This window comes from Solanum verrucosum, unplaced genomic scaffold (assembly GCF_900185275.1).
Source record: "Solanum verrucosum unplaced genomic scaffold, falcon-dt-bn FXZP01000097.1, whole genome shotgun sequence".
NCBI classification, from domain to species: Eukaryota; Viridiplantae; Streptophyta; class Magnoliopsida; order Solanales; family Solanaceae; genus Solanum; species Solanum verrucosum.
In genome coordinates, this window is record NW_026020256.1 from 1,424,591 (window position 1) to 1,452,046 (window position 27,456).

Sequence of the window (27,456 nt, forward strand, 5' to 3'; positions counted from 1 at the left end):
TCCACGGGCGTCGGTTCAACACTTCCTCTCTATCGTTGTGCCCCTCCACTTGAAGTCCGTCTTGAAGATTTTGAGCTTTACGCCATTGATCGCCTCCGAGGTACTCAAACTATAAACTTTCAAATCTCATTTCCTTCCTCTGCGCTTACTAATTTTATTTTTCTTAATTCAATCCAGTTCTTAAAGGTATTTCGGATGCTTTGTCTAGAGGAAAGAATCCCAATGAAATGGAGAAATTGGTAACTCTATTTTAGTATGGTATATTTTATATCTTTCTACATTCTACAATTGGATTCATCTTAATGCTTTCAAAATTAGGTGTTGGATCTGTGGAAAACAAATATGAGGCATCAACATTCATCTGAGCTCCTTAATAAGGACATAATTTCACATTTTGTTTTGCGACTTGTTTATTGCAGGACGTGATTACCATTTTTTGCCTTTTTTCATTTTCCATAATTCTAACAATCCATTCTTTAATACATATAACTTAATCTTTCAAGGAGGAGTTAAGAAAATGGTTTATTTCAATTGAAACTACCTTATTTCGTTATAGTTTCCGCGATAAACCTTCTGAAATTCAGGTTTGCCACATTTTCTATTCCTCTCACAACATCTTTATGCTTATTGTTTGTGATATAATAAATTTGGACGCAGAGAGCGCTAATGGCAAAGTTTAATCTTCCATACAAAGTTGTCACCACTGCTGAATATGAGGTAAATATTTTTAAAAGATTTTTCTTCTCTTAATACCACTACATTGAAGTTTTACTTTTCGGCAATATATTGGTGTGTGATGCATATTTTATTTACCTTCAAATGGGGCACAACAATAACTCCAACCATAAATGTATTCTACTACAAACAAACAAGTTCATAAATTGAATTCTTAGTCATCACTATCCCGACAATGATGTCATATTTATAAAACTCAAAGTAATCACGAAAATAATTAGGTGAGAAAGTGATTGCTATCAATAAAAATAGTCAACAAGAGAGTCGGGGTCGAATACCAGAAGGAGTGATTTATTTGTAGGAATTCAATTAGGAAATTAAGATGCAAACCAATTCATTGTAGCAATTAGGACAAATGGGTGGATGATTCCACCAAATTAAAGGAAAGGTTTTGAAATCAATTATCACAATTCAACTATAAACAATGATTCAAACAAGTAAAGGACAATATAGGGGTGTGAGAGTTTGTATCAATATCAAATAGGGGAACAAGTGCTTGCTCAATAATGCTAACTAATCATGGATAGGCTGGATAATCGTCAACGATACAAATCTTCTTTCAATCTCAACACACCATATTATAAAATCTCCTTTCGATCTCATCCATGTAAATACATATCAACACAATGCCTTACTAAAATCTCTCTTTCGAGTAGCCCGATCGGCGTATCACCGTTCTATTCTTCAGCTCGCATTTTCTTGGCTTGATACTTCAGTTGTTTAAAACTCAGTTGTCGAACTCGATCGAATCTGCCTTTCATGTTCGGCAAATCGTGGTTACCACCACTACAAAAAAAAAGTGAATACCGACCTCAAATAGAAATAGGTAATTTCTGACCTACAGATGTCGGTATTGTTAAAAAGAATAAAAATAAAAACAACTTTAGAAAACCGACTACAAGGAGTCGATTTTTATGAAAAATAAAGCGGGAAAATCAAATACCGACCTCTGGAGGTTGGAATTTTTTTCGGAAAAAATGAATTACAATAAAAACTGAACTCTTGATGTCGGTATTAATAAATCAATAAAAGGGAAACGTAAGTCTATCACCTTACTCAACAATGAATTCTACTTTAATTTAAAAATTAGAATACAAATAAAATTACGCTAATGAAAATAAGAAACATAATTAGATAATTCAAAAGATTGCATGAAATCAAATAAAATATATAAAATAAACTTTTAAGAATAATAAAAAGATAAGAAAGAAAAAAGAATTGAATAAAAAGGATAATGAATGGGCCTAGAGGCCGAAAGGGGAGGGAAATGTTTCCCGCCATTTTTTACTTGGACCCATTTACTCATACTCATATAACATTACTGTGTTGAAGGAAACTGATAGGAAAGGATGGAAGCGGTAAGGTCTCAGAGGAAATCTTTGGTGTCCACGGGCGTCGGTTCAACACTTCCTCTCTATCGCTGTGCCCCTCCTCTTGAAGTCCGTCTTGAAGATTTTGAGATTTACGCCATTGATCGCCTCCGAGGTACTCAAATTATAAACTTTCAGATCTCATTTCCTTCCTCTGCGCTTACTAATTTTGTTTTTCTTAATTCAATCCAGTTCTTAAAGGTATTTCGGATGCTTTGTCTAGACGAAAGAATCCCGATGAAATGGAGAAATTGGTTACTCTATTTTAGTAGTATATTTTATTTCTTTCTACATTCTACAATTGGATTCATCTTACTGCTTTCAAAATTAGGTGTTGGATCTGTGGAAAACAAATATGAGGTATCAACATTCATCTGAGCTCCCTAATAAGGACATAATTTCACATTTTGTTTTGCGACTTGTTTATTGCAGGACGTGATTACCATTTTTTGCCTTTTTCCATTTTCCATAATTCTAACAATCCATTCTTTAATATATATAACTTAATCTTTTAGGGAGGAGTTAAGAAAATGGTTTCTTTCAATTGAAACTACCTTATTTCGTTACCGTTTCCGCGATGAACCTTCTGAAATTCAGGTTTGCCACATTTTCTATTCCTCTCACAACATCTTTATGCTTATTGTTTGTGATATAATAAATTTGGACGCAAAGAGCGCTAATGGCAGAGTTTGATCTTCCATACAAAGCTGTCACAACTGTTGAATATGAGGTAAATATTTTAAAAAGATTTTTCTTCTCTTAATACCACTACATTGAAGTTTTACTTTTCGGCAATATATTGGTGATGCATATTTTATTTACCTTCAAATGGGGCACAACAACAACACCAACCATAAATGTATTCTACTACAAACAAACAAGTTCACAAATTGAATTCTTAGTCATCACTTTGCCAACAATGATGTCATATTTATAAAACTCAAAGTACTCACGAATAAAATTAGGTGAGAAAGTGATCCCTATCAATAAAAATAGTCAACAAGAGAGTCGGGGTCAAATACCACAAGGAGTGATATATTTGTAGGAATTCAATTAGGAAATTAAGATGCAAACCAATTCATTGTAGCAATTAGGACAAATGGGTGGATGATTCCACCAAATTAAAGGAAAGGTTTTGAAATCAATTATCACAATTCAACTATAAACAATGATTCAAACAAGTAAAGGACAATATAGGGGTGTGAGAGTTTGTATCAATATCAAATAGGGGAACAAGTGCTTGCTCAATAATGCTAACTAATCATGGATAGGCTGGATAATCGTCAACGATACAAATCTTCTTTCAATCTCAACACACCATATTATAAAATCTCCTTTCGATCTCATCCATGTAAATACATATCAACACAATGCCTTACTAAAATCTCTCTTTCGAGTAGCCCGATCGGCGTATCACCGTTCTATTCTTCAGCTCGCCTTTTCTTGGCTTGATACTTCAGTTGTTTAAAACTCAGTTGTCGAACTCGATCGAATCTGCCTTTCATGTTCGGCAAATCGTGGTTACCACCACTACAAAAAAAAAGTGAATACCGACCTCAAATAGAAATAGGTAATTTCTGACCTACAGATGTCGGTATTGTTAAAAAGAATAAAAAATAAAAACAACTTTAGAAAACCGACTACAAGGAGTCGATTTTTATGAAAAATAAAGAGGAAAAATCAAATACCGACCTCTGGAGGTTGGAATTTTTTTCGGAAAAAATGAATTACAATAAAAACTGAACTCTTGATTACGGTATTAATAAATCAATAAAAGGGAAACGTAAGTCTATAACCTTACTCAACAATGAATTCTACTTTAATTTAAAAATTAGAATACAAATAAAATTACGCTAATGAAAATAAGAAACATAATTAGATAATTCAAAAGATTGCATGAAATCAAATAAAATATATAAAATAAACTTTTAAGAATAATAAAAAGATAAGAAAGAAAAAAGAATTGAATAAAAAGGATAATGAATAGGCCTAGAGGCCGAAAGGGGAGGGAAATGTTTCCCGCCATTTTTTACTTGGACCCATTTACTCATACTCATATAACATTATTGTGTTGAAGGAAACTGATAGGAAAGGATGGAAGCGGTAAGGTCTCAGAGGAAATCTTTGGTGTCCACGGGAGTCGGTTCAACACTTCCTCTCTATCGCTCTGCCCCTCCTCTTGAAGTCCGTCTTGAAGATTTTGAGATTTACGCCATTGATCGCCTCCGAGGTACTCAAATTATAAACTTTCAGATCTCATTTCCTTCCACTGCGCTTACTAATTTTGTTTTTCTTAATTCAATCCAGTTCTTAAAGGTATTTCGGATGCTTTGTCTAGACGAAAGAATCCCGATGAAATGGAGAAATTGGTTACTCTATTTTAGTAGTATATTTTATTTCTTTCTACATTCTACAATTGGATTCATCTTACTGCTTTCAAAATTAGGTGTTGGATCTGTGGAAAACAAATATGAGGTATCAACATTCATCTGAGCTCCCTAATAAGGACATAATTTCACATTTTGTTTTGCGACTTGTTTATTGCAAGACGTGATTACCATTTTTTGCCTTTTTCCATTTTCCATAATTCTAACAATCCATTCTTTAATATATATAACTTAATCTTTTAGGGAGGAGTTAAGAAAATGGTTTCTTTCAATTGAAACTACCTTATTTCGTTACCGTTTCCGCGATGAACCTTCTGAAATTCAGGTTTGCCACATTTTCTATTCCTCTCACAACATCTTTATGCTTATTGTTTGTGATATAATAAATTTGGACGCAAAGAGCGCTAATGGCAGAGTTTGATCTTCCATACAAAGCTGTCACAACTGTTGAATATGAGGTAAATATTTTAAAAAGATTTTTCTTCTTTTAATACCACTACATTGAAGTTTTACTTTTCGGCAATATATTGGTGATGCATATTTTATTTACCTTCAAATGGGGCACAACAACAACACCAACCATAAATGTATTCTACTACAAACAAACAAGTTCACAAATTGAATTCTTAGTCATCACTTTGCCAACAATGATGTCATATTTATAAAACTCAAAGTACTCACGAATATAATTAGGTGAGAAAGTGATCCCTATCAATAAAAATAGTCAACAAGAGAGTCGGGGTCGAATACCACAAGGAGTGATATATTTGTAGGAATTCAATTAGGAAATTAAGATGCAAACCAATTCATTGTAGCAATTAGGACAAATGGGTGGATGATTCCACCAAATTAAAGGAAAGGTTTTGAAATCAATTATCACAATAACTATAAACAATGATTCAAACAAGTAAAGGACAATATAGGGGTGTGAGAGTTTGTATCAATATCAAATAGGGGGTACAAGTGCTTGCTCAATAATTCTAACTAATCATGGATAGGCTGGATAATCGTCAACGATACAAATCTTCTTTCAATCTCAACACACCATATTATAAAATATCCTTTCGATCTCATCCATGTAAATACATATCAACCCAATGCCTTACTAAAATCTTTTTTTCGAGTAGCACGATCGGCGTATCACCGTTCTATTCTTCAGCTTGCCTTTTCTTGGCTTGATACTTCAGTTGTTTAAAACTCAGTTGTCGAACTCGATCGAGTCTGCCTTTCATGTTCGGCAAATCGTGGTTACCACCACTACTAAAAAAAAGTGAATACCGACCTAGAAATTACCGACCTGAAATAGAAGTAGGTAATTTCTGACCTCCAGAGGTCGGTATTGTTAAAAAGAATAAAAAATAAAAAAAGCTTTAGAAAACCAACTACAAGGAGTCGATTTTTATGAAAAAAAAAAGCGGGAAAATCAAATACCGACCTTTGGAGGTTGGAATTTTTTCCGGAAAAAATGAATTACAATAAAAACTGACCTCTTGATGTCCGTATTAAATAAATCAATAAATAACAATATTCTATTTTTTCTCAATTAAATATAAAAAACAAAATTGAAAAATATTTTGAATTAACGTTATTTAAATCGTCTTCCGGAGGACGATTTTGTGTAAAATAAAATAAAAAATAAATTATAATACCGACTTCCGAAAATTGGTAAAATTAAATAGTATGTAATTAAATGAATTTTCATTAAAATATTTATATTGTGACTTCCAAAAAATTAATAAATTAATATTTTCAATTAACTTTAAATAAATCGTTATCCGGATGACGGCTTTATATAAGTTCAAAAATAAATTAATATAAAATATCGACTTCCTTATGTCAGTATTATTTAATAAACATGACTACTTTTTATTTATCTTACAATTTAATGTGATACCGACCTCATGAGGTCGATATTTTTTATTTAATCTAATTACTTTTAATAAAAGCGACATTCGGAGGTCGATTTGATTAAAATATTCCTATTAATCATAATTTTACTATTGTGCATAATACTAAATTTTCATTTATGAAATAGACAATAGAACATCGTAAAGTACTATACAAAGCAAGTTCTATCAAGATTTTTACGTTCGATCTTGAATGGATGTCAAGTGTAGTGATCATACTGTAGGCAATGACATGTAAAGGATAATTCATCGGAGTATGAAATATGTTGATTATATACTCGTCCAGTAGTTTAACAAATCAAGTCTTATATATTAATGTTTCAGATATGAAATATATTATCAATTAAAGAAATACAGATGATCAATTTAAGGAGATTTATACATTAAATTTGATATTGATAAACTTTTGTTGATCGATAAAATTAAATTTATATAATTAGGAGGTGTATATATATATATTGTTGACACCCAATTTTGACCGACTTACAATTAAATACGTATTTTAAAACATAGTACGAGTTTTAAAATCTTAATCGATTTTGTCTAAAATTATATATTATAGTATCGCTAATTTACAAAATTATCAATTATTATTATTAAATTATTTTTATTATTATTAAATTATTATATTTATCGATAGTTAAACTCGAAATAACTACTTTATTTAAATGTTTTTAAATTTAGGTGTGTTTAATTTATATGAAAATATTTTAATATATGTAGTATTTTATTAATTGAATAACACATCTTTAATCTCCCCTTAAATCATTTAAATTATAACCTCTTTTGTTCAATTTGTTCAATTTGTTTAATTCATAGCCCTCTTCCTATCCAATTCTATTTCATGTCAATTATGGCCATTTGCTTATTTCAATTATAGCCTATCTGAATCAATTCAATTCTCAAAAGCCCCATCCTTTAATCTCAGCCATTCGTTCATCCAAGATCAAATCTTGATCGTCCATATCATTCAAACCAAAGGCTGAGATCAAATCTTCATTCTTTATTATCTATTTATATATTATATAAACCAAATGAACCAAAACCCTACGCCATCCTTCTTTCTTCATCTTCCTCTCATCTCCTCCTTCCCCTATCTCTCCCTCTCCTCTATTCTCCTAGCAGCTCAGGCGAAGCAGCGAACGGCGCCGGCCAGCGAGCAGCCGCGAAAACCAGCCGGCAACCGGGCGCCGCCTCCGATCCGTCTTCTCGCCAGCAAGCGAAGGCCACGCCGGCCAGCTCCGACCGGCGAGCCTCTTTCTCTCTTCTCCTCCGCTCCAGTGAGGACGACAACAACAAACAGCAGCTCCATCTGCTCTGACCGGCGAGCAGCCAACTCCGGCGAAGGCAAGGTAATCACCGGCGAACCCCATCGAAGACGACAACAACAACAGTGAGACCCTCGCATCTCCATTCCTCTCCTCTTCAGCGAAGTTCTAGTAATCCAGGTATTTGATTAATCATCATACATACATAACAGTACTTATAATAAAGCTAAATTGAAGTTTACATGGTCCAACAATTTCTCAAACACGTCTGTAAATAACTATAATATTAGAACTCTAAAACTATTCAAATTTATTTAAGCTCTAGTTATATGAGACTGGCAAAACTAGATAATCAAACTTGGGATGGAAGGAGAAACAATGTCCGTGAATGTAGATTTATTAGGAGTCTAGACTCTCTCTTGACTCACTTGAGCCTTTATCTCAATATGAAACTGACACTCTGAAACAATAGAGTTCATTCCAACAATCTTTGTATGGAAACAAGAAGACATTCTGATTCCCAAGTAATTTGTGACATTCATCAGTCATCTTACCCAAGAGTCAGTTGTATGGAAGTTACTGAGCACACTCTTCTGCATTTATTTTACGTAAAGACCGTCTGTGTTTGAAAGATATACAAACACACCACTGGATAAAACAAACAAGAAATCTCAGAATTAACAAGTGGAGCTTAGGTATAAATAGCCACGTCCTATTGGAGAACCATTCAGGTCAACAAGGCAGAAGCAAGAACATTCAGTCACTCCTGCCAATGTTATGTATGCACATATGAAAATAGAAAGGCTGCATGAAGTAGTAGCATCAAGTCAAACCATTTTACCTTTGAAGTATGGAAACCACTAACATGCGCACATAGATAAGGACTCAACTTCTGACCTCCTCGAGCGCTCAACATTTCAGAAACTAATTTCAGCATGCTCCCATAAAAAAGAGACCTTTAATCAATAAGACAGTATTAGTTATCTATAATGTGTTTAAATTTCTAAAGTTCAAGTACAATTGTTTTCTATAATGTGTTTGCGTCCATCTAGTATTGATACTTAGCTTTAATTTTGTGATAATTTGTTTGTGTCCATCGAGGGTTGGCGTAGCTTTAAATTAGGTGATAATGTATTTGTTTAGCATAAGTACCAACACTAGTTGATCCTATTGATGAAAAAATTGATTTTCTTGCAAAATCAATTTGTGTCCATCTAGTGTTGACACTTAGATTTAAATTTAGAAATAATATAATTGTTAAGCATAAGTACCAACACTAGTTGATCCTATTGATGACAAAATTGTTTTTCTTGCAAGATCGATTTGTGTCCATCTAGTGTTGATACTAAGCTTTAATTTAGGAATAATGTGTTTGTTAGGCATAAGTACCAACACTAGTTGATCCTATTGATGACAAAATTGATTTTCTTGCAAGATCGATTTGTGTCCATCTAGTGTTGATATTAAGCTTTAATTTCGGAATAATGTGTTTGTTAAACATAAGTACCCAACACTAGTTGATCCTATTGGTGACAAAATTGATTTTTTTGGAAGATCAATTTGTGTCCATCTAGTGTTGACACTTGACTTTAAATTTAGAAATAATATATTTGTTAAGCATAAGTACCAACACTAGTTGATCCTATTAATGACAAAATTGATTTTCTTGCAAGATCGATTTGTGTCCATCTAGTGTTGATACTAAGCTTTAATTTAGGAATACTGTGTTTGATAATCATAAGTACCAACACTAGTTGATCCTATTAGTTGGTGGATTTAGTTGTTGGAATTAATTCAAAAGTAGTTATAGTTAATGTTGTTTAGTTGTTGAAATAAATTCAAATAAAGTTTAATTAAGCCCTAGCTAGTTTGACTCATTATTTAAAATGATGTAGTTTAGTTGGTGGATTTAGTTGTTGAAATTAAGTCAAAGCTAGTTAGAGTTAAAAAGTTGTTTAGTTGTTGAAATAAATTCAAATAAATAATGTGGTTTAGTTGGTGGATTTAGTGGTTGGAATTAAGTCAAAACTAGTTAGAGTTAATATTGTTTAGTTGTTTAAATAAGTTCAAATAAACAATGTAGTTTAGTTGGTGGAATTAATTCAAAATTAGTTAGAATTAAAAAGTTGTTTAAATAAGTTCAAATGAATTATAATGTGGTTTAGTTGGTGGAATTGGTTGTTGGAATTAAGTCAAAACTAGTTAGAGTTAAAGTTAGTTGTTGAAATAAGTTCAAATGAATAATGTGGTTTAGTTGGTGGAATTAATTCAAAACTAGTTAGAGTTGATGTTGTTTGGTTGTTTAAATAAGTTCAAATAAATAATGTGGTTTAGTTGGTAGATTTAGTTGTTGGAATTAAGTCAAAACTAGTTAGAGTTAAAGTTGTTTAAATAAGTTAATATAAATAATTTGGTTTAGTTGGTGGAATTAATTCAAAACTAGTTAGAGTTAATATTGTTTAGTTGTTTAAATAAGTTCAAATAAGCAATGTGGTTTAGTTGGTGGATTTAAGTGAAAACTAGTTAGGGTTAAAAAGTTGTTTAGCAGTTTAAATAAGTTCAAATAAATAATGTGGTTTAGTTGGTGGATTTAGTTGTTGGAATTAAGTCAAAACTAGTTAGAGTTAAAGCTGTTTAGTTGTTGAAATAAGTTCAAATAAATAATGTGGTTTAGTTGGTGGAATTAATTCAAAACTAGTTAGAGTTAATGTTGTTTGGTTGTTTAAATAAGTTCAAATAAATAATGTGATTTAGTTGGTGGAATTAAGTCAAAACTAGTTAGAGTTAAAGTTGTTTGATCGTATTTTTGTTTATTTTGAAGTTGGATTTAGTTTATTTTGAAGTTGGATGAAGTTTATTTTGAAGAAGATTAATGTATATGTTGAAAAATATTGTGTTGGCAACTTATTGGGTTGCATTGGTAGAAATATGCAGGTGGACAACTAAAATTGCAGCAATTTGCTGGCAGTTTTGTAGCAGAAAACCAACCTCTGGAGGTCAGAATCTCAAAAATAAATAAAACAAAAAATAAACGATACCGACCTTTGGAGGTCGGAATATAAAAAATAAATAAAATAAAAAATAAACAATACAGACCTCTAGAGGTTGGAATATCAAAAGTAAAAAAATATAAAATATAATATACAAAATACCGACCTCCAACGGTTGAAATTTAAAAATTAAAATATACGGACTTCCAAAGGTCGAAAATATTAAAAATAATTTTTTAAAGATTAGAAATTAATTAATACCGACCTCTAAATGTCGGTATTTCAAAATATAAGAAATAAATATTTTGACATCCAAAAGACGGAAATAATAAAAATAAAAATAAAAATAAACAAATATATGAAAGTGACCTCAAGAAGTCAAAAAATAAAATAATGAATTTTTCGACTTAAAATTAAAACTGACCTTGAAAGGTCGGTAAATATCGACCTCCAGAGGTCGGTATTGAAAAGCGACCAAGCTTTTTTCGACCTAAGCTGGGAAGTCGGTATTTGGTCAGTATTTCAGGGAATATCGACTTTCGGAAGTCAGTATTTGTAGGTTGGTATTCACTATTTTTTTAGTAGTGCACCTTGTTCGCTCATTTAGCCTTCATTTTATCTCAGAAGTCTGTCACCTTCGGTGGTGAAATTTAGCTCGCCTTTTCACATTTGGAGGATCAGTGATGTCGTCCTTCTTCGCCAACTTGCCTTGATTTTTATCATTAGACACTGTCAATTTCGACGGAGTTCATACCTATTGGGCGATTCGCCCATGGTATTAGGCGATTCTCAGTTGGGAGTTTACACTCTTTTCAATGTTTTGACCTAGATTTGTCGTTGCCTTATCTTTTAGTTTTCATAGTCGTAAAATATCATCAGATAATGACATAAATGCCCGACATAAATAGTCATTGAAAACACTATTTGTTGAACTAGAAAGGCCTCAAATGAGTCAGAATCTCAGACTCATAACTCTTAATACAGTATATGTATTTAATATCAGTTAAAAAAATATTAGCCTTTATAATACCAATATTATATATATATATATATATATATATATTAATTATCAGTTAAGCGAAATGATCTCTTGGGCATCTATTGTAATTGTTTAGGGGACATCAATGCAAGGGGTATGTATTTGTAATTAATTTATATTTATAGGACAATTGCTTAGTTTCCCCAAAAATCAACCACAAAGACTTTTAGGGCCTGTTTGGAAAGCTATTTAGTAATTGGAATTGATGTAATTACTAGGATAATAATTATCAGCCTAATAAAAACATATATTCTTAACTAATATTACCAAAAAATAATTGATTTATATTTTTCAAATTAGTATATTTCAATTGAATTAATGATAAAATTAAAAGTACAAGGTAAGATTTATATGAACATCATGAAATACATGTTTGACAAAAAAATTAATATTATAAAACAAATGAAATTCAAAATATAACATAAGTTCTATTTTTTTTTTTTAAAAAATTCACATAATACTCTTATGTCAAATTTCAACATAACATACATAAAATATGATTTAGAAGAAAAGGGAAACGTAAGTCTATAACCTTACTCAACAATGAATTCTACTTTAATTTAAAAATTAGAATACAAATGAAATTACGCTAATGAAAATAAGAAACATAATTAGATAATACAAAAGATTGCATGAAATCAAATAAAATATATAAAATAAACTTTTAAGAATAATAAAAAAGAAAGAAAGAAAAAAGAATTGAATAAAACGGATAATGAATGGGCCTAGAGGCCGAAAGGGGAGGGAAATGTTTCCCGCCATTTTGTACTTGGACCCATTTACTCATACTCATATAACATTATTGTGTTGAAGGAAACTGATAGGAAAGGATGGAAGCGGTAAGGTCTCGGAGGAAATCTTTGGTGTCCACCGGCGTCGGTTCAACACTTCCTCTCTATCGCTCTGCCCCTCCACTTGAAGTCCGTCTTGAAGATTTTGAGCTTTACCCCATTGATCGCCTCCGAGGTACTCAAACCATAAACTTTCAGATCTCATTTCCTTCCTCTGCGCTTACTAATTTTGTTTTTCTTAATTCAATCCAGTTCTTAAAGGTATTTCGGATGCTTTGTCTAGAGGAAAGAAGCCCGATGAAATGGAGAAATTGGTAACTCTATTTTAGTAGTATATTTTATTTCTTTCTACATTCTACAATTGAATTTATCTTACTGCTTTCAAAATTAGGTGTTGGATCTGTGGAAAACAAATATGAGGCATCAACATTCATCTGAGCTCCTTAATAAGGACATAATTTCACATTTTGTTTTGCGACTTGTTTATTGCAGGACGTGAGTACCATTTTTTGCCTTTTTCCATTTTCCATAATTCTAACAATCCATTCTTTAATATATATAACTTAATCTTTTAGGGAGGAGTTAAGAAAATGGTTTCTTTCAATTGAAACTACCTTATTTCGTTACCGTTTCCGCGATGAACCTTCTGAAATTCAGGTTTGCCACATTTTCTATTCCTCTCACAACATCTTTATGCTTATTGTTTGTGATATAATAAATTTGGACGCAGAGAGCGCTAATGGCAGAGTTTGATCTTCCATACAAAGCTGTCACCACTGCTGAATATGAGGTAAATATTTTAAAAAGATTTTTCTTTTCTTAATACCACTACATTGAAGTTTTACTTTTCGGCAATATATTGGTGATGCATATTTTATTTACGCCTATCTTGCTTATGATGCAGAGTGTGAAGGAAAAATTGAACCAAGTTGCACGCGCCATAGGCCAACCTATTACAAGTAGTAGTACTCTTTTGTAATTCCAATCGTGAACGTCTATTTTGATACTATTTAAGTCATTAACTTCATGATTTTGATTATTTGCAGCTGATGCTATCTATTACAAGGTATGCTCTTGACTTTTGCAATGCTTAACCCCCTGGTAAAAGAAAATGGAAGTAATAAAGGAGCCAATAGCTATGTAGCTTGGGCCCCTTTAAAATTTCTGCTGCACCCAAGTAGATCTGATAGGCTTTGGGTGTGGGATCCTCACCAAATTTGGTCAACTTATTTTGGGTACTTTGGTTACATCTATGACCAAGAAATGTAGATTGATTGGGTATTTGGCTTTATTTTTGAGTTGTGGCATCTATTCATATAAAGTATGAACACTTTGCTATACATGGGATATCTTATGAATAGAATATCAGGTATTTTTTTTTTTGAGATTGAAAAATAAAAAATAAAAAAATAAAATAATATCAGGTATTTATAATGTATTAAATTTAATAGTTTTAGCTCAACAACTTTTAATTGATCCGATACGTATGTATAAATGTCATAATTCCCATTTATTCGCCGTACCCCAGCATCCTTGCCCACTCTGAGATTCATACCTCCGAATACTAAATTTTATGTAATGAAGAACCTAACCTCTTGTTCTGCACCAGTATACCCATACTTAAGCCTGAGCAACATCAGCCAAGACAACAATGGGTCTGCATGAACATCTCAGGCTTAAGTATACCCATACTTAAGCCTGAGCAACATCAGCCAAGACAACAATGGGTCTGCATGAACATCTAAGTAGAGGAGTGCAAAAGAAAGATGTCGTTGACCATATTATACTTGTATACTTCCATTTCAGAATTGAAAGAATTGTTGCCTAATAGCTATATGTGTATGAATCGACAGATCAATTTGCTTAAGAAACTTCTTTGGTTTGACCAGCATGCTTGTTGGGGATTGTAAGAAATAGAAGTGGCTACGATTTTGAGTGTAGACCTCTTGATGTGGCTGAACATTTTTCATGATTGGCTCAGTAGGAACTATAAGACAGGTTGTCAATTATATTATGCTAGGAAAATAAAGTATCAAAAAGGACTGTTTATCTTGTTTGAATGAGATTTTGCTTTAGGAGGTTCTGGTTGAGTTTTCTCTTATATTATTTTGGTTTTAATAACTCAAGGTTCCATTTGAGGAGGTGCCAGAGCTTGTGGCAGGTCGACGAGTATTTATTCAAAAAGGGAATGCATATATCGCCATGAATCAGGTAGTTCGTTGTATTTTTATGGAAGCTGTTAGAATATGAATAAATATATAAATCCTACTTAGAATAGAGATAAGAATAGGAATCCTAATTGGAAAAAGAGTCATAGGAATAGGAATCCTAATTTGAAAAGGAGTCCAATGTAGTGTCTATAAATAGGGTCTCAATGTAATAATGTAGATACACAATTTCAATAATATATTTCTCCTATATTTCTCACATGGTATCAGAACAATGGTGAGAAATTAAATCAGCCGTCATTATGCAATTTTCCGGTGACCTGAATTGCTGCCCGAGAAGATAACATTTTTTGGTAGTGTTTTTCAGCAATTTTCTTTTTTCCTGTGGGGTCGCCTCTTAATTTCGAGGCTGACCATATAATTTTTTTCTTGATTCCAGATCAGTTTTTGGTGATCGGATCTCTTTTTCCGGCAGTCAGATTTATTTCCAACAGTTCCAATTCCAGTTCTAGCAGTCAGCCATTCCAGAAATCAGATTCAGGTCCCCAAAATACTACTTCTTCTTAGAAGGTTGTGATTGGTCCAAAGGGCTGGTCACAAACGGATTTCTCGGTTATCAAAAAAAAATAATTCTTATTTCACAATATGTCGTTCGAAATTGATATTTTTGGCTCCAAGAATATAGGAATTTCAAGTGCTATGATCACTACCGAACCATTAATGGGAAGCTCAAGCTATTTAGCTTGGGTTCTTCGGTTGAGTTGTGGTGCAAGGACCAAGGCGCCCAAGATCACTTAATCAACAATGCTAGTGTGGTAGATGAAAAGGCAAAGGTTAGTGAGGTAGATGATAAAGCCAAAGCACAATGGGAGAAGGTTGATGCTCAATTATGTAGTCTTTTATGGCGATCTATCGACTCTAAGTTAATGCCCATGTTTCGCCCATCCTAGACATGTTATTTAGTTTGGGAAAGGGCTCGTGCTTTAAATACTAATGATATATCTCGATTCTATGATGTAATATCTAGAATGACCAATTTAAAGAAACAAGAATTTGATGTCTACTTGGGATAGGTACAAGCAGTTATGGAGGAATTTGAAATGTTGATGCCCGTCACTACGAATGTGAACAAACAACAAAAGCACAAACAAACGTTGTTTCTAGTTCTTACACTTGTTGGACTTCACCCTGACCATGATTCAGGGCGTGATCAGATTTTAGCTAGTCCTACCGTACCTATAATTGATGAATTATTTTCTTGTCTACTTCGTCTAGCCGCGCATCCCAACAACAAAGTAGTTTCATCATTCACCATTGACTCCTCTATTTTGGCATCTCAAATCATAGACAAACGAATATATTAGCCTATGGAGAATTGGCGAGGAGGAGGTCTTTTTGGAAGATCTCGATTCAAGTGTAGTTATTGTCATAAGCTTGGACACACTTGTGACATATGTCCTACTTTGTATGATCCACCATCGAGTTATGATCCTATTGCTATAAAGGAATATAATAAGTCCCTTTGAAATCGCACAATTAAGCAAACATCTCCATTCCACAAGTAGCATCTGTTGCTCAGCCTGATCGACCACCTAATAATGCTCATTTTGCTCAGGCAGAATATGATGAGTTCCTTCCGTATCAAGCAAGTAAGCAAACATCTCCACAAGTAGCCTCGGTTACTAAGCCTAATGTTCATATTGCGGGTAATTCTTATGCTTGTGTTTCACAATCTAGTATGCTCGGATTATGGGTCATGGACTCGGGCGCTTCTGATCATATTTCTGGTAACATATCACCTCTGTCTGATATTGTTTAGTCACAATCTCTTCTTGCTATTACTCTGGCCAATTGGATCCAAACAAAACCAAACGACCACCTAATAATGCTCATATTGCTCAGGCAGAATATGATGAGTTCCTTCGGTATCAAGCAAGTAAGCAAACATCTCCACAAGTAGCCTCGGTTACTCAGCCTAATGTTCATGTTGCGGATAATACTTATGCTTGTGTTTCACAGTCTAGTACTCTCGGATCATGGGTCATGGACTCGGGCGCTTCTGATCATATTTCTGGTAACATATCATCTCTGTCTGATATTGTTTATTCACAATCTCTTCTTGCTATTACTTTGGCCAATTGGATCCAAACAAAACCAAAAGGGGTTGGAAAAGCCAAATAACAAGATGCAAGGATTGCATCACCCCAAAAACGCTACGGAACATGGGATTCAATGAGGAGAGTGCAAGTTGTCTCAATGATATGTCTATTATTCCTTTTTCCCACACCATTCTATTGAGGGGTGCAAGGACAAGAAGCTTGGTGAATAATTCCTCGGTGAGTCATAAATTTTTGAAATTGGGAGGATAAGCATTCTAAGGCATTATCACTACGAAAAGTACGAATGGAAACACCAAACTGATTTTGTATTTCACAAAGAAACTTTTGAATATAGAAAATAACTCGGAACGATCTTTCATTAAGAAAACCCAAGTGCATCTTGAATAATCATCAATGAAACTAACAAAATAACGAAAACCTAAGGGTGAACCGACTCTACTAGGACCGCAAATAACAGAATGAACTAATGAAAAAATAGACATTGAACGACTCTTACTAATATGTGTAAATGTAGCACGAATGTGTTTCCCAAGTTGACATAACTCACAATCTAATGTGGATAAACTAGGCACCATCATCTGTAGCTTGGATAAACTCAGGTGTCCAAAAGGTTTGTGAATAAGGGCTGGAGGATCTGTATTGGAGCTTGCTGTGAAGGAATTTGAAGAGGTTAGATAGTAAAGGCCTTGTGATTCATGTCCTGTGCCACTCATCTGTCCCGTACTGCTGTCCTACGTGAGAAAAGAATCATCAAACAAGGTTATGCCACAATGTAGGGCACGCGCTAAACGACTAACAAATGCTAGATTAAAAGAAGAACCAGGAACATAAAGAACAGAGTCTAGAGGGACATAACATAGTGGTTTGGTATGACTCATAGTGAAGCTGATAACTCTGTGTTTAATCGGCATTCTGCACAAAATTGTTTATTTATTTTGTTGTTTATGTTGATGATATTGTTATCACTGGCAACGATCAAGATGGTATCACTCATTTGAAGCTACATCTCTTTAAGCATTTCTTGGTTGAAGTATTTTCTAGGTATTGAGGTTGCTCAGTCTAGATCAGGTATTGTTATTTCTTAACGCAAGTATGCCTTAGACATTCTTGATGAGACAAGAATGATGGTATGTAGACCCATTGACACTCTTATAGATTCGAATGTTAAACTCCTTTCAGGACAGGGGAGCCACTCAGTAATCCTGAAAGGTATAGATGGGTGGTTGGAAAGCTGAATTATCTTAAAGTGACTAGACTTGACATCTCTTTTACTGCGAGTGTTGTAAGTCAGCTTATGATTTCCCCTTGTGATAGTCATTGGGAAGCAATTGTTTGTATTCTGCGACATATAAAGTCAGCTCCTGGTAAATGACTACTATCAAAGCCATGAGCATATCACTGGATATACGGACACTGATTGGGCAGGATTACCCTCCGATAGACGTTCGACATCAGGATATTGTGTTTTAGTAGGAGGTAGTTTGGTGTCCTGGAAGAGTAAGAAATAGAGCGTGGTTGCTCGATCTAGTGCAAAATAAGAATATTGAGCAATGGCTGCAACAATTTGTGAGCTAGTTTGGATCAAACAGCTGCTCAGAGACCTAAAATTTGACGAAATCAGTCCAATGGAACTTGTGTGTGATAATCAAGCGGCCCTTCATATCGCATCAAATCCAGTGTTTCATGAAAGGACTAAGCACATTGAGATTGACTGTCACTTTGTCAGAGAAAAGATACTCTCAAGAGATATTGTTACAAAATTTGTTAAGTCGAATGATCAACTTGCAAATATCTTCACCAAGTCTCTCACCGGTCCTCGTAGTAATTGTATCTGTAACAAGCTAGGTACATATGATTCGTATGCACCAGCTTGAGGGGTAGTGTTACTTAGAATAAGAATATGGATAGGAATATGAATCCTAATTTGAAAAGGAGTCCAATGTAGTGTCTATAAATAGGGTCTCAATGTAATAATGTAGATACACAATTTCAATAATATATTTCTCCTATATTTCTCACAGAAGCATCCAAATGAATATGTTAATATCAATATACCAATTCCTGTGACATAGCTTATTCTTGCAGGTGGTTTCACTAGTTATCACGCAGTTTCGGAGTCATCTTTCGAAAGCACTAGTGCTGACAAACAGGTTGGTTGCCCAGTTTTGGTCTTCATGGAAAGATGAGCATACCCATTCTTAGATAAGCAACATCTTAAAAATAACAATTATTGAAAGTAACTTCTCTTATTTTCACTATTTTAAACTTTGTTTCAAGCTGATTTCTTGTCGTAAAAATGAAATTATCCTTTCCGGAACTTGATTCTCAATGACTGCAGTGCTTCAAATTAGTTGAGCATGTCACATTAGAAACTGGATCGCTGAACAAATTCGTTCAGCTTCTCATCCAAGAATAAACAATATATCAGACAACAAAGATAATTGATTTGTTTACTGCTTTATTTGTAAGCCTCTAGTCATTAGCATGTGCATTTCCACTTTGTGCGTCAGGTTTCTCATTTTCTCTTGCTTTTCTTATATCTGAGTTGATGGTTTAGAGAGACCACATTTGTCATCGGTCAGATTTCTTCTATATCAGGAACTCATTAAGCTGACTATGTGTTGTTGAGTTCATCTGACATTTCATCTAGCATGTTGCTTTTGGAATTTTATCTATTTACTCCTTTTAAAGTTAAAACTTGTGTTCCATCATTAGATATTTAGAAGTTTCAGTTTACTGATTTCAGAAAATGGACCTCGATGATCAGAGAACAGGAGAAGGACCGTTTGGTTCCTGTGAGTATTGAGCTAGTTTTGAAGTTGCACTCAAAGATTGTTTATGTTCCTTAATGTCTAAACCTAACTTCCCTTCAATATTTTAGATTATTGAAGCCTTATCCACAAGTTACCTGGGTCCTGATTATAGCCAGGTGGTTTAGAGCTCCTTTATTATCATCTACTTCTGCAGTTGCAACGTTCTTGTTGCGTTCACTTGACTAATCCAACCTTTGTTTCAGTCGAGAGAACATGCAGAAATATCACTAAAAGACATTGACCAGATTGCTAAGAGTTCATTCCCTCTATGTATGCGTCATCTTTTCGAAAAGGTTAGAAGTTGATCAAGAAACTAAGTTCAGTAACATCGTATGTTCCTTTTAGGGTTTACTGTCATATTATCTCTTAATTGTTGTACTTTTAAGCAGTTATGATGGTTTGGTACTGCACCTTCTTTTCCAAAAAGTTCGCCTTCACTATGGTTTATGAATTATTGCAGCTACGAGAGGATCATCATCTGAAGCATGGAGGGAGGATGCAACTTGGTCTATTTCTCAAGGTTATATTATCAGGGTTGATGAGGATTTTGCCTAAAATAATTGAACTATTTTTTTAGATGTGATAACAGGATTAATGGAACTTCATTGCACCGAGCACTCACATATTTTATTCCGCTGTATAGCAATCCATTATATTCATTTTTGTCTTTGATTTACACCAAAATAAATCACAAACTTTCCTTCTAGGTGATTCATCGATGTTGAATCGTATTCATGCAGTCGTTCCTCTCTCTTTATTGGTTTGGGGGAGGGGGGATTGGGGTTATTTATGACAATATATTATTGCTTTCCAATTGTTTATACAAAAAGGAAACTCAATACAACTGAATTTAGAAATTTTCTGCAAATAGGAATGCTCCAACAGACGTTCTTTGTTATTGAACAACATGTGCTAGCTATTGCACATGACATAATAGAAAATGGATGATTAATAATTTGATAAACACAAACTATGCATTCAAGGATTCTGGTCAAATATATGCCTTCCAGAGAGAAAGATGTGAAGAATAAAAAGCAAAAGGATTTACCAAAGCTAGAAGGTGGTCAAAGAAATGGTTCTGGATGAGGTTAAGAAGTAATTGCTTTTAAAAAATAGGAAATAGGCTTAGTGGTATAGAACAATTTTTATCCTACAGTTTTGATCAGTCAAGAAAGAAAGTAAGTTAAGAGGAAAAACGAAGAAAAGAGTCATGAAGTTCTCTTTTGTTCTATTAGGGCTCTCTTCTTGTCAATAATTTGTTTAGAGTTACAGATTCTTTGGTTGAAGCACGTGGATATCTACAAGAACATGAGTATTAGTTTGAGGTTCTCTCAATGAGCTATCCTAAGAATCAATTCTTCACTTTTCATTCTTTGACAGTGTTTTGCTTTATTTGTAGGGTGTTGGATTGAAGTTGGATGATGCCCTTGCATTCTGGAGAGCTGAGTTCTCCCGAAAAGTAAGCAGTATTTAGTGCTCTATGTATTTATTTTTTTACACATTGCAAGTGTTTTCCTCTGTCGAATGTAATGGACTGAACATGTCCAAACATGAGCAAGCTATTAGAGGCAAGAAGCACTGTGGAGAAGAGTTGCCCTCAGTTTTCCTTGTACATGCTATATTTGTGTCATTGCAAGTGTTTTCCTCTGTCGAATGTAATGGACTGAACATGTCCAAACATGAGCAAGCTATTAGAGGCAAGAAGCACTGTGGAGAAGAGTTGCCCTCAGTTTTCCTTGTACATGCTATATTTGTGTCTTAGCTAGAAATAGATTTACCACTATGGATAAGGAGAGAATAGACTGTGAACAAATGATAAGAAAGGTTGTCAGATGATATGGCTTCCACCTTCTGAAGAAGGTGGTCTCAGATGTGTTCATTTTCTCTGGAAAATTAAGTGCATAAATTTTTCTTGTAGGTTGGTGCTGAAAGATTTGATAAAGAATATGCATACAGCATAAGACACAACTATGGGAAAGAAGGAAAGAGAACGGTAAGTAACTTATTTGAAGTTGCACTGCAGAAAATGTAGAGTTCGTGAGAATGTCTATGCATTTGATATTCCATAGTTGTGATGGAAGCTGGAACATTCTATTCTGTATTATAACTGAGAAGTACCTTACGAAAAAAAAAAACAAATGTAACACATGAAAAAGAGCTCTAATGTCTGAAACAACCAAGAGAAGAAATACAAAAAGAACAAATTCTTCTAGTTCTGGATATCAACTTTCACTTCTGTTCTCTCTTTTAAGCAGGAAAAAAGCAGAAGAAAATGACTTTTGTCCGTCTTCTTTCGAGTTCTCTGTTCCTTTGAATGCCCATGAGTCAGCATAGAACATTGGAATAGTTTCAAGATTCTGCTGATAAATGTAAAGACTGAAAATAAGAGAGCGAATATTTCTACATCTTGTGCTATTTTTTCTTTTTTTGGTTGAGATTTTGCATTCTTTTCTCCCTTCGATTTCTAAACGACCCGTATTACTTTCTTGCAAGAGTGCAGGATTACACACCTTATTCTTGTCAAAAGATTATATCATCAACTCCTGGAGTTGGAGATCACCATGGCTGTCCATATCGTCATTTCAGGTCAGACTGATCTTCTGTTGCATTTGATCTTGTTCACTGAACTGAGCAATTGTTGCTTTTATACAACATGAGATGCTCATTGCCCATGTTTATTCCTGACGCTCTGAGACAAATTAACTTTCCGATCGCTTCTTTCATCTCTGCCAAGTGACTTTTCATGTGTTTGCTTCCATCTGCATGATGTGTAGGCTGTAGCATGTTCTTGATGCAACATGATGAGATAATGAGGTCTTCCAGGCTGTCACTGATTAAGCACAACTTCTTATTATCCTGTAATTTGCTAACAGATATTTTGGACATCTAAGTTTTTAGGAAGTTGTATGGGTTAATGCATAGTTGTAAGTTTCTAGGAAGTCCAATTCCTACCAAAAGAAAAAGAAAAAGAGAGAAAAACCCAGTTGATAGTTCTGGGAGCAAGCATTTTGCTTGAATGGTAGGCCTTCCCAGTGTGAGTTTGGATTATTCTTGCTTGTGTGCTTCACTGAGTGCCAAAAAGAAAAAGAAAAACAATTAAATCCTTAATCCATGTTAAATAGAATTGAGACCATTTAGGAAGTTCAAGAGAGCTTAATCAATATCAAGGTTTAGAAAAGGTGGAATTTCCAGCTTCATTACCTATCCCCAAGTAAAGAAAAATCCCATCTCCTCGATTAGATACTAAATTCTTGATTCTTGTAATGAGCAGTTGTAGTTAGTACCTTTGAGTGTTCAAGTCTTATGGAGGGTTGGACCAATGGGGTAGCCACGATTTTCAGGAAGGGTGTCCAAGTTGTAAGTATTTTTTTTTTTTTTGAAAAATGGATGTGCCAAAAATTTTCATAAGTCAAACTATGTCTTATTAGTGATTGATTTTTTTTTGTGTGGAATGAATGCTCCAAAATTTTAAAAATCAAAATGTGTAACTAATCGATCATATTTAATTAAATATAAAGTGAACAAACAGTTTAAAAAAATACTGTTAAGTTTTTACAAAGGTAATGATAGCAATGAGACATAAGAACATCGAGTAGAATCAATAATTGATATATTTATTCATTTTTATATATTTTATATTTTATATCACTAATTAATAATTATTTTAATAAATAACAATTCAGAAATAACAAATTTATTAATTATTATAATTACTTAATTAATAGATATAGAAAATAATAAATTATTATTATTTTAAAGAGTCAGATATTTTGAAAAATAAAATAACAACTTGCAGGAATCGAACCTGCAAACACACGAACAACACACAACCTTTACTTTTCAAGGAGAGCTTCTACCACTGAGCTACTCATCAAGTTGTTGCAAGGGTGTCCAAAACTTAATATATAATCATACTAAACAATATTTTATCTATATACACCGGATAATTTTCCAACGAAGGGTGTCAATTGAACACCCTCAACCCATTGTAGCTCCGCCCTTGGGTTGGACACCATTTTATGTATCTTGAACATGAGAACTACATCATAGAAGATAAACTCATTTTATAGTTATGTTAGTGCAAGCTATTGGTTGTCGACCATAAATATTTGCTTAAATGTTCTGTTGAAGTGTATGATCATTTCATCTAAAAACTTAAATTGTGTTAGATAGCACAATTTTATTTACTTAATTATATTCTCAACATGCCCCTGGCCTCTGTGGGTTAGGCACGTGGAATTCTTTTTGATAATGAGTGACAGCGAGACTCAAATTTAGCACTTTTGCCTGCTCTATTACCATGATAAGAAAATAGGCATTGGGTCTAACTGAATTTTAAAAGCTAGCTTATGAGGTAAGGACTATCCAAGACCATATAGGGAGATCAAGTATCCATCCCACCACCAATATGGGACTCAACATCCCCTTTTGCCAATTGGAGTGTGGACAATATAGTCCAAGTATAGGGTGTCTAACATCGGATAAATCAAGAATTAGGATGAGTTCGACTCTGATACCATGTCGAAGCGCATGACCATCTCATCTAAAAGCTTAAGTTGTTAGAGTAAACAAATTTTTATTTATTTAATTCTATTCTCAACACTTGCGATAGAAGACATTATTATCTGTCAGTGACTCAGTTCTATTATTTTTAAAAAACTTTTGGACTTGTTGGATTGAGATCCTTGTATCAATATGTTTATCTTAGGTTTGTAGGACAATAGTCAATAGTCACAACTTTTTTCACTACACAAACTTGCACTTAATTCCTAGATAATACAATGTGTCTTGCTTGGATATTGAGTGTTGGCCTTAGAAATATAATACCACTGTGAGAAATATAGGAAAAAATATTATTGAATTGTTGTCTCTACATTATTATAGAGAGACCCTATTTATAGACACTACAATAGACATCTTTTCCAACTAGGACACTATAATACAATCCTTTTCTAAGCAAAGACACTATATACTATTCCTATTCCTATTCTAAGTAGGATTGTATATACCTATTACTATTCCAACACTCCCCTTCAAGCTAGTGCATACAAATCAAATGTATCTAGCTTGTTACAAATGTAACTAATACGACGACCGATGAGGATATTGGTGAGATATTTGCCAGTTGATCACTCGACTTCACAAAATTGACAGTTAATCTCAATGTGCTTAGTCTTCTCATGAAATACTGAATTTGATGCATAATGCCGATAAAACAAAGAGTAATAAAATTATAGTGTTGAACTTCCCCAACCAAGCTTGCAAAGACTGTTTTAGACCATAGAGTGACTTACGTAATCGACATACAAGGCTACTAAACTCCCCTTGAGCAACAAAATTAGGTGGTTTCTCCATATAGACTTCTTCACAATGCAATGGTGGCCGTGAAGTGCTCAAAATTTGATATAAAGTATATGGATCGTGTTGGAATCAATAGAAGAGTCAATATTAAATAAGTCACCGAAAAATTGGTCGGAACATGCTCATATGTTGGAGTATTAGATTTGATGGTTTAAAGTGGTCAAAGTCTAAGAAATAAAATTATATGGGTAGGGTCGGAATGATAGCACGACCCAACTAGAAAATAGAAATTATATAGGAAAGGTCGAATTGATGGCATGACCCTATTGAAAAAGAGAAATAATATGGGTAGGGTTGAAATGATGTCATAACCCTATGGTAATCAGATTTGAGGAGTCACCGGAAAGACGAATGGAATTTCGCAAATCAAATCTGAGGAGTCATCGAAAAGACACAATGCCATGCAACTCAGATATGAGAAAGTAGTTCGGAAAAATTTACGATACTATGTAAATTAAATATGAAAAATAGTTCGGAGAGATGCACGACAAAGTCGACACTACACAAATCAGATATAAAAAAGTAGTTACCAGAAGGATGGCACGGTGCTATACATATAGGATATGAAAAAGTAATCACTAGCACAAATCAAATATGAGAAAATAGTCACTAGAATGATGGCACAGTACTACACAAATTGATTATACAAAGGTAGTTACCGGAAAGATGGCACGGTGCTACACAAATTAAATATGAAAAAATAGTCCTATTCCTATGTCTATTCTAAGTAGGATTGTATATACCTAGTACTATTCTAACACCACAAATTTCACCAAATTCCCTTTATCTTTAATCTCTTTGAATTTTTTTTTTTTTTTATGACAAGGGAAACCTGCAGCCGCTACCCTTTGGGTGCGCACATGGTAAAATTCCTGCTCCTATGCAATAGCTCGCAAACTACATAGGAGACGTAACCCACAATAAGCAAGCCTGGTGCGACGAGCTCAACCCAGAAGGCAAGCCCCTTGCTTTCGCTGGCAAGGGGTTTCAAACTTGAGACCTCCAACATAGAAGTCCCAAGCCCAAACCACTGGGCCACCCCCGAAGGGGTATCTCTTTGAATTTTGTTTGTTTACTTTCTTTTTTAATCTCTAATTCCTTTATGAGATTCCATGTTTTTCTTTTTTTAATAGCACATTCACATTTATCTTTTGGACCCGTAGTTCTATGCATGAACTGAAAGATAATATAGGTTGCCTGCCTTAAATATTTACAAAATTCTTTTTGCATGTTGTACCATCCAACAAGACTATCTATGACTAGGTATTGTCTCCATGTTATCCTGTCGAGACAGAAACTGAAGTTGATTAGTAAGGAAAAGTGAAAAGCAATTTAATAGTGATATTATCTTCAAATTGTTCTATGTTTCAAAGATTGAACCAGTAAAAGAAACAGAAGAGGTGCCTTTCGCTTTATGATAGAGACTATCAATTAGCTTTTACCTTATTGGCTTGCCAAATTTGCTTCAACAGTGAGGAGAATCTGAGAACTGCTCTGACCAGGATGAGAGTAGGCAATCGAGCACTGGAGGATGTGATAGACAAAGTCCGAAATAGACATTATCAGGTTGGTGCATAATTTGATGAATTATCACTGCTTTATGTCACCTTATTTCATATGTTGTGATTGTAAAATTGTGCAGTTGGCATGCACTTTGACCTTTGAAGCTGTTCATGGCTCATCTTGTGATGCTGGGGTTAACCATCCAAATCAGTACTACAATGACAGTCAGAGGATCTTGGAATCACAGGTAAATTCTTCATGGAGTAATACTAAGAAGGTTTGTAAAGGTTATCTTTGTCATTGTGAATTTGTGATTATGGATTTGGTGGTATAATTAATCATGCGATGTGATAAAATATTTTTCCTTTGTTTCCATTACCTGCTTTAGGAAGAAGTATGATGCCGAATGCATTTGGTGTTGGAGAAATGCTTCTTTATTATTTGACTAACTTGCCTCAATATTGTGGCCCTTTCAGTGGGCACATGGCTTTTCACATTATACATCATGCCTTAGTATGTATCTTATTTTTGCGGTTAATCAACTTTCAGAAGAGTTCCAGCAACCCAAAAGGAACAACAGCTTCAATGTAGGGCAGTATAGACGTGTTGCCTCCCTTGTGTGAGTCTTGTCTATGATAAAATTCTGTAGAATTCTACTGTATTTTCTTCGTTTCCATATTTATTTTCCTTTCATGAACATCCCATGAAACTGCAGTGGAAGATCTGGTTGAATCGCACCTGCAAGAATCCAAAGAGACCATGCAGGACTAACTATAAAGAAGAGCTGATGCCTTTTTTGTCCAAAGAAGTTAATAAAAAGGGAAAGCAGTTGAATCACCAGATACAACTTTTCCATGCAATCCTATTGTTTTAAAGCATTAGTGGACTTGTAAGTCTGTAACTTGTATTAATTCGATCCTGTTCAGATCTATATCTATAAATATCTGGAGGAAGGTGATGTGACACTCTCTTTACCCTTGCCTTCTTTCTTATTTCTCTACTCA

General features: G+C 33.9%; 1 protein-coding gene across 5 annotated transcripts; it reads left to right on the forward strand.

Moving 5' to 3' along the window:
* Positions 1-183: 183 nt before the first annotated feature.
* LOC125833263 (probable DNA primase large subunit) lies at positions 184-27,456 on the forward strand. Of its 5 annotated transcripts, XM_049512411.1 has the most exons (20): positions 4,200-4,335; positions 12,740-12,801; positions 12,879-12,982; positions 13,063-13,144; positions 13,218-13,277; positions 13,392-13,446; positions 13,534-13,553; positions 14,615-14,698; positions 18,861-18,925; positions 19,522-19,570; positions 19,657-19,704; positions 19,792-19,881; positions 20,049-20,108; positions 20,988-21,047; positions 21,507-21,581; positions 22,089-22,174; positions 26,422-26,515; positions 26,592-26,699; positions 27,002-27,071; positions 27,168-27,232. In XM_049512411.1, the coding sequence occupies exons 1-19, from the start codon at positions 4,200-4,202 to the stop codon at positions 27,041-27,043; spliced, it is 1,380 nt and encodes a 459-aa protein (XP_049368368.1). In that variant the 3' UTR covers positions 27,044-27,071; positions 27,168-27,232. The 5 variants fall into 5 exon arrangements, with proteins under 5 accessions (XP_049368372.1, XP_049368371.1, XP_049368370.1 ...); XM_049512415.1 differs by lacking the exons at positions 4,200-4,335; positions 12,740-12,801; positions 12,879-12,982; positions 13,063-13,144 and adding exons at positions 184-239; positions 319-422; positions 2,621-2,702 and having other exon boundaries at positions 27,168-27,456; XM_049512414.1 differs by lacking the exons at positions 4,200-4,335; positions 12,740-12,801; positions 12,879-12,982; positions 13,063-13,144 and adding exons at positions 199-239; positions 319-422; positions 4,736-4,817.

Bases quoted from the DNA above. Each gene is read 5' to 3' on its own strand.
- LOC125833263 (XM_049512411.1), top strand. From the start codon at position 4,200: ATGGAAGCGGTAAGGTCTCAGAGGAAATCTTTGGTGTCCACGGGAGTC. The intron at 4,336-12,739 runs GTACTCAAATTA...AATTCAATCCAG, and splicing joins CGCCATTGATCGCCTCCGAG to TTCTTAAAGGTATTTCGGAT. The intron at 14,699-18,860 runs GTAGTTCGTTGT...TTATTCTTGCAG, and splicing joins CATATATCGCCATGAATCAG to GTGGTTTCACTAGTTATCAC.